The 10470-nt window shown below is 45.4% G+C and overlaps 1 protein-coding gene across 1 annotated transcript in view; it reads right to left on the reverse strand.

Annotated features, from left to right (window-relative positions):
• LOC138165427 (importin-13) overlaps window positions 1-1460 on the reverse strand; it is a 34708-nt gene extending 33248 nt beyond the window's left edge. Inside the window, exon 1 of the mRNA XM_069093772.1 lies at window positions 1226-1460. Coding sequence (XP_068949873.1) covers window positions 1226-1336 — 111 coding nt within the window. The 5' untranslated portion in view covers window positions 1337-1460. The remainder of the gene's footprint in view (window positions 1-1225) is intronic.
• Window positions 1461-10470: the final 9010 nt, after the last annotated feature.

Here is a 10470-nt window from a genome sequence, read left to right on the forward strand (position 1 = left end):
CTTCCCCCCAAAGGAGGCGGCGCTATGTGGCAGGACCCAGCAAAGACAAAAAGGCCTGGGACAGGGCTAGTGAAAGGCCCCTCTTGAAGGCCTGCTGGGGCAGGGGAGAGGCCTCTTCCCCATCTGGGGCAGGCTCCAGCTCAGGGCAAATTGGCCACAGCTCCTCCAGTCTTGTGCCAGAGTCATTGCCCACCCCATGGGGGCCCAATGGAGCTGGCTAGGACACTCCTGCCACTCTCTCCAGGACCCTTGAGCTCAGCCACTGGCTCCTCTTCATTTGGCACCGTTGGGGCTAGCCAGGCCTAGAGACAAGGCCTCAGGCTCTAGAAAACTGCTACAGAGAACAAAGGGAGAAGGCCCAGGAGTCCTGGGGGGCCAGAGGGGAGGGCAGGAATGTGGCAGGAACCTTCGTTCACTTTTCTTCTTCAGGGTCTGAACCAGCAAGTCTGTGTGGTGAGGTGAAAATGCCTCGATGCTAGCCACTCATTCCTGACAAGGAGGGCCTCCTCAGGTACTGCCCAGAGGCTTAGGGATCGAGACCCTGGGGACCCTCTTTTCCTAGCATACTCACACTCACTTCGGCTCCCTCTCAGAGGTCTCTGTAGCCTCAGTTTATACTAGTAAAGGACCAGGTATCCTTGTTCTCCAGAAAGAGGTGGGTGGGTGATGGGGCACAAAGCAAGTCCTAGGAAAACCCCCAGGTTGGAGCACGCTGGGTCACAAGAGCTGGTGGAAGGGCTCTGTGGGGTTCAGGGCCCAAGAATCATCCCATCTGGGCAAAATGGGGAGGGGTCCACATCACCTATGAGAAGCTGCCAGCTGACCACTGGGACTCCTTGACTGGTGATCTATGCTGTGACTGGCCATTCCCCACCGGCCAGGGATGCTAAGGCCGGCCCCCAGGAGCCTCGTGCTCATGGCTGATGATTTACACCGAGCCTACGGTGCCCACCGCGGCCCAGGGACCAGGCCAGCCCCCGGCCAAGCCCAGGAGTCCCGGCCATGCCCGGCCTGGCAGGGGCAGCGGGTGCGGGCCCCCCCCCCCCGCCCGTGCCCTGTCCAGCGCTGGGGGCCGATGGGCTGCACTGCCGCCGCGGCCATGCCCGCTCTCGGCCGGGCGCCCGGCTGCCACTCCCGGCCCAGGCCGGCCCGCCCGGCGGGGGGCTGCCCCTGCCATGCCCGCTGTCGCCGGGCACCAGGCTCCGGGCCACGTGCCCCCACTCACCTTCTCCACGTTCTCCACGGTGAAGTCCAGCGGCGGGGACGGCTGCACGCCGGGGCCCGGGCCGGGGCCGGAGACCGGGGGCCCCGGGGGCGGCTCCTCCCGCCCCTCCATCTCCAGCAGGCGGGGCGGGGCGTCTACACCAGTGGCCGGTCGGCCGTCTACACCGCGTCTACACCCCTCTGGGCGCCCGGAGGCGGGGCCAGAGCGGGCATGGCGGGGGCGCGCACGGTGCGGGCAGGGGCGGGGAGGGGGCCAGGGCCGGGGAGCCTCCTCCTCCTCCGCCGCCGCCGCCTCCTCCCCTGGGCTGCCCTCCGGGCTGCCGCCTCCCCTCGGCCGGGCCGCTGCTCCTCGGGGTCCGCGCCCGCCGCCCCCCACGGCCTGCTGCGCTGCGCTCCGCTCCCTCCGCCCCTCCCCGGCCCTCCGTCCGTCCGCCCCCTCCCGCCCTCCCTCCCGCGTCCTTTTGGACTCTCGGCCAGGCCGGCCGGGCGGGCGCCCCGGAGGAGGGAGGCCCGGGGTCCTCGCGCTTAGGGGTGGCTGTGCGGCGCCGGGGCCGAGGATGCCTTCCGCACAGGCATCCGGAAGGACGTCCCCACCTCTCCAGGACCCCACCGCGGTGGATCCTGGGAAATGGAGTCCAGAGGGCGGGCGCGTGTGGCTGAGGCTGGATTGAAGGGGTGGGGCTAGGCCACGAGCTGGGGGCGGGCCCGGAAGGATGCTGGGGAGTGAAAGAAGGAGGAGCCCGAACGGATCCAGTAGAGAGAAGTGGAAGACGAACCTGGGGCGAGGCCAAGGGAGGGGCCAGAGGAGGAAAGAGGAGAGGGGCAGGGCAGAGACGGGGAGAACGGAGGTGGGTGGGAGGGGCCAAGGGCGAGGATCACGACCCTCGGGCCCCCTCCCCCACCGGCCCCAACCCACCTCCCTCTGGCCTCTGCCTCCTCCTGGCAGCTCTCCTTCTTGCCGCCGGTGCCAACAAAAGATGGTCTGGACTCAGTTTCCCCGTCGTTCGGGCATCTGATGCATGCATGCTCGCTGCCTCGTCCACAGCAGGAGGTGGGAGCGGGGCAGAACCTGGCAAAGAGCCAGGTTGGCCGGCAGCGAGCCCCTCCAACCTGTCCCCATATGGAAGGGGAAGAAGCAGCTCTGGGAGTGACCCTTCCCGCCAGTGCTGGAAGACTTCCTCTGGGGGCTGCAGGACCGCTTTGGGTAGAGGCAGCCCAGAGTCGCCTACCCAGTGAAACTGAGCATAATCCTTCAGGGGAAGGAATTGATAGTTAATGAAAGTGAGGGCTTCCAAGCATTCCTGATGAGAAAACCAAAGCTGAATAGAAACTTTTATTTTCAAACGAAAGATTCACCAGAAACATAAGAAAGTAAGCAGAAAAGAGAAATACGGGTTTCAATAATGTTAAACTTTATACATTCCTACATTGGAAGATGATAGTTGTAACTCCTTGTAACTTGTCACGATTAGAACAGTTAGTAGGATTATTCCTAGACAGAGAGTATGGGTATGAGTTGATTATGTTGGGATGATATAAAAAAAAAATTAAGGTGTGAGGAAGAGGAGTGCTCTCAGAGAGGGAAGGGAGAGGTAGAATGGGGTAAATTATCTCACATAAAAAGAGGTGCAAAAGAGCTTTTACAATGGAGGTGGAAATGGCAGGGTGTGGTGTAAAATGTTTTATCCTTGATACTCTCATCAGAATTGGCTCAAAGAGAGAATAATATACACTCTCCCTTGGGTATAGAAATTTGTCTTAACCTACAAGGAAGTGGGGGGGGGGAGAAAGGGAAGAGGCTGATAGAAGGGAGGGTAAATTGGGGGAGGCGGTAGTCAGAAGCAAAACACTTTTAACCAGGTGAAAGAAGAGAGAGAGAAGTATAAATGGGGTGGTGGGTAATGAGGATGGAGGGAAATACACAGTACTCATAACTGTGAATGTGAATAGAATGAATTCACCCATAAGATGGAATATATAGCAGAATGGATTAAAAACCAGAGTCCTGCTATATGTTATTTACAAGAAACACACTTGAAGCAGAGAAACACAGAGAGAAAAAGTAAGGGTTGAAGTAGAATCTATTATGCTTCAACTCTAGTTTAAAAAAAAGGCAGAGGGTAGCAATCATAATCTCAGACAAAGCAAAAGCAAAAATAGACCTAATTAAAAGAGATAATTTGAAAAACTACATTTTGTTAAGAGGTACCATAGAAAACGGAGGAATATCAATACTAAACATATTGTACCAAATGGTATAAAACCAAAATTCTTCAAGGAAAATTTAATTGAGTTACAGGAGTAAATAGACAGTAAAACTATACCAGTGGGAAACCTCAACCTTCCTCTTTCAGAGCTAGACAAATCTAACCAAAAAGTAAGCAAGAAAGAAGTTAAAGAAATGAGTAAAATTTTAGAAAAGTTAGATATGACAGACTCTGGAGAAAATTGAATGGGAATAGAAAAAATATATTTATCTTTTTCTCAGTGGTACATGGCACCTTCACAAAAATTAACCCTGTGTTAGGGCATACAAATCTCACAACCAAATGCAGAAAGGAGGAAATATTAAATACATCTTTTTCAGATCATAATGCAATGAAAATTGCATTTAATGAAGAGGTGTAGAAACAGATTAAAAATCAATTGGAAACTAAATAATCTAATCTTAAGGAATGAATAGGTCAAAGAACAAATCATAGAAACAATAATTTCATTACAGAGAATGATGACAGTGAGACAACATACCAAAATTTATGGGCTGCAAGCAAAGTAGTACTTAGGGGAAATTTTATATCTCTAAACACTAACATCAACAAAATAAAGAAAAAGATCAATGAATTGGACATGAAACTTTAAAAAGCTAGAAAAAGAACAAATTAAAAATCCCCAATTAAACACCAAATTGAAAATCCTGAAAATCGAAGGAGAGATTAATGAAATTGAAAGTAAGAAGACTAATGAACTAATAAATAAAATTAGAAATTTTATGAAAAAAATAAACCATCAGTTAATTTTATTTTTAAAAAGAAAGAAGAAAATCAAATTAGCATTATCAAAATTTAAGGGCAAATTCACCACCAATGAAAATGAAATTAAAACAACTGTTAGGACCTAATTTGCCCAATTATATGCCAATAAATCTAACAATCTAAATGAAATAGAAAAATGTTTACCAAAATATAAATCTTCCAGATTAACAGAAGAGGAAATAGAATACTTAAATAACCCCTATATTAGAAGGTGAAATTGAACAAGCCATCAATGAGCTCCCTAAGAAAAAAATACCCAGGATCAGATGGAGTCATAAGTGAATTCTGCCAAACATTTGAATAGCAGTTAATTCCAATACTACATGAACTATTTGGAAAAATGAACCAAGAAGGAATTCCACCAAATTCCTTTTATGACACAAATATGGTATTGATACCTAAATCAGGAAGAACAAAAGCAGAAAAATAAAATTAGAGACCAATTTCCCTAATGAATATTTATACAAAATAAACAACCATGGATCACGAAGATCATGTACTATGACCAAGTAGGATTTATACTAGGAATGCAGAGCTAGTTCAATATTAGGAAAACTATTAGCATAATTGACCTTATCAATAACAAAACTAACAGAAATTATCTTAATAGATGCAGAAAAAGCCTTTGATAAAATACAACACGCATTCCTATTTAACAAACAAACTAGAAAGCATAGGAATCAATGGAACCTTTCTTAAAGTGATAAGTAGAATCTATCTAAAACCAAGATCAAATATTATCTGTAATGGGGATAAGATAGAAGTCTTCCCAATAAGATCAGGGGTGAAGCAAAGATGCCCATTATCACTGCTATTATTCAATATTGTACAAGAAATGTTAGCTAAATCAATCAAAGGAGAAAGGGAAATTGAAGGAATTGTAATAGGCAATGAGGAAATGAAACTATCACTCTTTGAAGATGATATGATGGTATGCTTAGAGAATCAACTAAAAAAACAGCTGAAATAATTAACAACTTTAGCAAAGTGGTAGGATATGAAGTAAACCCTCACAAATCATCAGCAAATCTATATTTCTACCAAGAAAGTCCAGCAAGAAGAGATATAAAGAAATTCCACTTAACTATAGAATATGTGGTTTATATCAGATTGCTTACTGTCTTGGGGAGGGGTAAAAAATTTTCAGAAAAACCTGGAAAGACAACACAAACTGATACAAAGTGAAGTGAGTAGATCCAGGAGAACATTGTACATAATAACAACAATATTGTATGATGAAGTGTTGGGAATGACTTACCTATTCTCAGCAATACAATGATCTAAGATGATCCGGAAGGACTTATGATGAAAAATGCTGTCCACCTCCAGAGAAAGAACTGATAGAGTCTGAATGCAGATCGAAGCATGCTTTTCAAAACTTTATTTTTCTTGGTGTTTTTATGGGGGGGGGGTAGGGGGAGGTTGTCCTTTCTTTCACATCATGACTAATGTGGAAATATGTTTTTGCATGACTGTACCTGTATGACATATCAAATTGCTTACCTTCTCAATGAGGGGGAGGGAATGAAGTGTAGGAGAGAATTTGGAACTCAAAATTAAAAAAAAAACTAATGTTAAAAATTATTTCTTACATATAATTAGAAAAAAATAAAAGATTAAAATAAACAGCTTACAACCAAGGACATTCTGTCTGGCAAAACTGAGTTTTCACAGGGGGAAAAATGGACCTTTAATGAAAAGATTTCTAAGCATTCCTGCTTTCTCTTCCTGACAAAAATGGCAGAAGTAAAGTAGAAATGCAGGCACAAAGAGAAATACAGAAAAGTGTGCATTTGTTTATTTAGGAAGAGAAGAAATAAATATCTTCTCAGAATTGTAATATCTTTAAGGGTCATAGAGAGAGGTAAAATGACAGAGGGCCTATGGGCCATTTTGTTCTGTTTTAAGAGTCTTGGAGGATAAAAATAGGAGTGATAGGAAACTATAGAAAGGAAGAAAGGAGGAGGAAGGGGAGGAAATCACTAGTACATAATAGAAGTACATAAGATGAAGACTAATGTAGTCATGGAAAAAGTGGTGCAAGGCAGGAAGTTAACATTTATTAAGCGCCTGAAACTGTTTCAATGCTTTACAGGCATTATCTCATTTGATGCTCACAACATAGGGGGACATAGGAGTTGTTACTCCCATTTTGTAATTGAGAAAACTGAGGCAGTAATTTGCCTAGGGTCACATATTAAGTGTCTGAGATAAATTTTCAATTCGGGTCTTCTTGACAACCAGGCTCAGTTCTGTAACTACTGTGCCACCTAGCTGGTGGGCATCATCATTCCCTCATAGACAAATGAACAAGGCATATGAACAGGCAGTTTTCAAAGGAAGAAATTTGAACTATTAACAACTATATAAAATGCTCTAAACCACTAAGAATTAGAGAAATGCAAGTTAAAGGAATTTTAGATTTCTTCCTCTCACCCACCAGATGATGAGCAAAGATAATCAAAGAAGAAAATGACAAATGCTGGAGCAGCTGTGGGAAGACAGGCTTCTAGTTCACTGTTGGTGGAACTCTGAATTGGTTCAGCCGACTCTGGAAAACAATCTTGAACTATGCCCCCAAATTAACCAAACTGTACATACATCTGACCCAGCTATAACATAACTAAGCCTAATGCTCCAAAGAAATTAAAGAAAGTAGAAAAAGTATTTCTAGGACTACTGTTTCACAGTAGACAAAAGCTGGAAATGAAGAGGGCATCCTCCTACTGGGGAGTGGCCAAACAAATTATGGTGCATGACTCTAATGGATTTTTGTACAATAATACATGATGAAATGAATAGTTTTAGGGAAACTGATACAGATTGAAGTTAGGAGAATAATTTATACAGTAACAACAGCATTATAGAGAAAAACAACTTCAAAAGACTTTCTTTAGAACTCTTGATTAGTACAATGATAAACTAAGAGTCCAGAAGACTCAAGCCAGCACATGCTGCTCACCTCCTGCCAGAGAAGGGTATGAATTTATGCAGAAAGAAGCAGACATTTTTGTTCATGGTCAATGTGGGAGTTTGATTTGTTAGCCTTGGCATGTGTAATGGGGGACGACATCAGTTTGCTGAATTGGCATTGTCCACAGGGAGTACACTTCAATAGTTGCTTCTGAGAAAATGCCAAGGCTAGGAACATATGTGGACACTCTGTAACTGTTTCTGCATTAGCCTCCCACTACTTGATTGGGAGGAGCCTTTTTCTATCAGCTGTATATCCTCAAAAGGGCTTGAGGCAGCTCTGTTTGGGGGGCTTTTGGTGACTTTTGGGAATCTAAGGAAGTGAGGTGACTCCTTCATTAATAGCTTCCTATGAGACAACCATGCTGTAGGGTGTTCCTCCCCCACCCCCACCAGGCCATATAGCCCCCAAAAGGCAGGCCCTGTCTTTGGTCTTTTCTTCTGTTCTTTTCCATCCTAGGTGAGGGAATGGAGTCTTTGATCTGGGCTGGGAGTGTGAGCCACACCATCTGGGAGTACAGGAATCCAGACTGGGTATATCAGCTAGACTATTATTAACATCCTGGGGAACAAGAATGGGGGAAGGGAAGGAAGTGAGAGGGACAGATTATAAATGCATATTAAAAAACCCAAATAAACTAACTTACTATTAAATTAAAATGATACATTTGTTTTTAAAAGAAAAATGCAGTAGACACTTGTGAATCATAAAATCCAATTAAATTATTTTAATAAAGCTTAAAAATACATAATGCTAGAATAAATGAATAAAGCCCTTATTAAGCACTTCCTGTGTACAAAGTACTGTGCTAAATACTAGGGATACAAATAGAAAAGCAGGACAGGCCTTGCTCACATTCTAGTGGGGGAGACAACGTATGGGGAAGGCTTCATCTGGAGAGTCATCTGGAAAGGTCCTTAGGGTACAACAAGAAGACAGATGTTAACACATCTTCTCTAATGTGGTTTCTACTGATAAAATCCGATAACTTTCTGATGGTTGAACCATTTGACAATGCCACAGGCTTCAGAATTTTCCTTTCTGGGTCTTCAGTCACTGTGGTTAAAAACCCTCCACCTGGTCTATTTCAATGGCTTCCTAATTGATTGCCCTACCTCAAGTCTTTCCCTACTCCAATCCCTCCTCCAGAAAGAGCAGTCAAAGTGATTTTCCCAAAATGCAGTTGGGTCTGACCATGTCAACCACCCTCCTTAAGAAGCTCCAGTGGTTGGGGCAGCCAGATAGCACAGTGAGTAAGGGCACCGGCTCCAGTGTTGAGAAGACCTGGAGATCGAATCCCGGGCTCAGACACTTAGCACCCACCCAGAAACACCTGGCCGTGTAACCTTGAGCAAGTTACTTAACCCCAATTGCTTAGGGGCGGCCAGGTGGCTCAGCGAGTAAGAGCACCGTTTCCAGTGTCGGGATGACCTGGATCAAATCCGGGCTCAGATACTCAGCACCACACCCAGAAATAACTGGCTGTGTAACCTTGAGCAAGTTACTTAACCCCGATTGCTTTAAAAAAAAAAAAAAAAGAAGCTCCAGTGGTTTCTGATTATCCCCATGGTCAAATACAAAGCCCTCTGTGGGGCACTTAAAGCCTGCCACAATTTGGCCCCTTCCTACCTTTCCAGTCTGCTTATAACCCATTCTCTTCCACCCACTCAGTGGTCTCCTTGCCATTCCTTGCACACTCTGCCTCTGGACCCTATGACTTTGGCTTTTGTGCTGGCTGTACCCCACACCTGTACTACTCTCTTTCCTTGTTTCTGCTTCTCAGTCTCTCTGGCTTTCCTTAAGACTCAATTTAAATTCTACCCACTACAGAAGGCTGGATAGTTAGTTGCTGGTGCCTTTTCTTCTAAGATCATCTTCCATCTGCTCTGTGAGGTCCTTGGGAGCAGAGACTAGTATTGGTGCATTTCTTTGTATTCCTAACCCTTAGCACAGTGTCTAACACACTTAATAAATGCTTCTTATCCATCCTTGCACACCTAGCAATAGTGAGAGTCAGGATTCAAAGTGAATTCCTCTGAATCCAAGGCCAGCAATCTTTGCACTATGCTACTTTGCCTCTGACCCATGGAATGGGTCAGCATTTGAGTAGAGGCTGTGAGCTCCATTGCTGGGGTTGAGGTAGATGGAATGAGCTTTAAAGGAGGAGAAGTTGCTGAAAGAGAATAGCAGCAGAGGGTCTGAAACTCCTAGGAAAGGTTGGAGTCTATCTCCTCTCTGTTGGCCCAGTGCTTCTGGAGGCATGAGAGAAGGTGTATGCAATACTGGAGAGCATGGCTAAGTATCCATACAGGTCTGGAGCATAAGACTTTGGCTGGAGATGCACTGTTAATGTCGTCTTATTCCCTCTCTAAGCAGCTTAGCCCCAGGATTCCACCAACCCTTGCTGTGACTCTCAGGTCAGACTAATCACAAAAACATTGCCCTTGCAATCCACTATGCTTCACTCAGAACCCTCATGATTCCTTTTTAGTCTGCCCAACACCAGTTGCTGGCCACCTCTTCCTGCTCCTTCCTCCCAATCCATGGCAAGTCCATAGCTCTGGTGCCCCTATATCCTTTCATTGTGTATTCTGGAAACCCTTTTCTATTGTTAACCAATTGCCCTTCATCTTAGACCTGTCCTCTCCTCCCTCAAATCACCTTGTATTTACTTATAATAATGCACATCTATATCCCTTGCCCATAGAATATAAACTCCTTGAGGGCAGGAACTACTCCTTCCTTCCTTCCTTCCTTCCTTCCTTCCTTCCTTCCTTCCTTCCTTCCTTCCTTCCTTCCTTCCTTCCTTCCTCCCTTCTTTTCTTCCTTCCTTTCTTCTTTTCTTCCTTCCTTTCTTCCTCCTCCTCCTCTTCTTTATTTTTTATTTTGCTTTTTGAAGGGCAATTGGGGTTAAGTGACTTGCCGAGTCACACGGCTAGTTTTTTGTGTGTGTTAAGTGTCTGAGGCTGGATTTGAACTCAGGTCCTCCTGACTCCAGGGCCAGTGTTCTATTCACTGTACCACCTAGCCTCCCCTCTCCTCTTCTTCTTTTCTCCTTCTCCTTCTCCTTCTCCTTCTCCTTCTCCTTCTCCTTCTCCTCCTCCTCCTCCTCCTCCTCCTCCTCCTCCTCCTTCTTCTTCTTCTTCTCCTTCTTCTTCTTCTTCTTCTTCTTCTTCTTCTTCTTCTTCTTCTTCTTCTTCTTCTTCTTCTTCTTCTTCTTCTTCTTCTTCTTCTTCTTCT

Source organism: Petaurus breviceps, unplaced genomic scaffold, assembly GCF_028583685.1.
Source record: "Petaurus breviceps papuanus isolate PSGF00001 unplaced genomic scaffold, PetGlider_PUasm1.0 208, whole genome shotgun sequence".
NCBI classification, from domain to species: domain Eukaryota; kingdom Metazoa; phylum Chordata; class Mammalia; order Diprotodontia; family Petauridae; genus Petaurus; species Petaurus breviceps.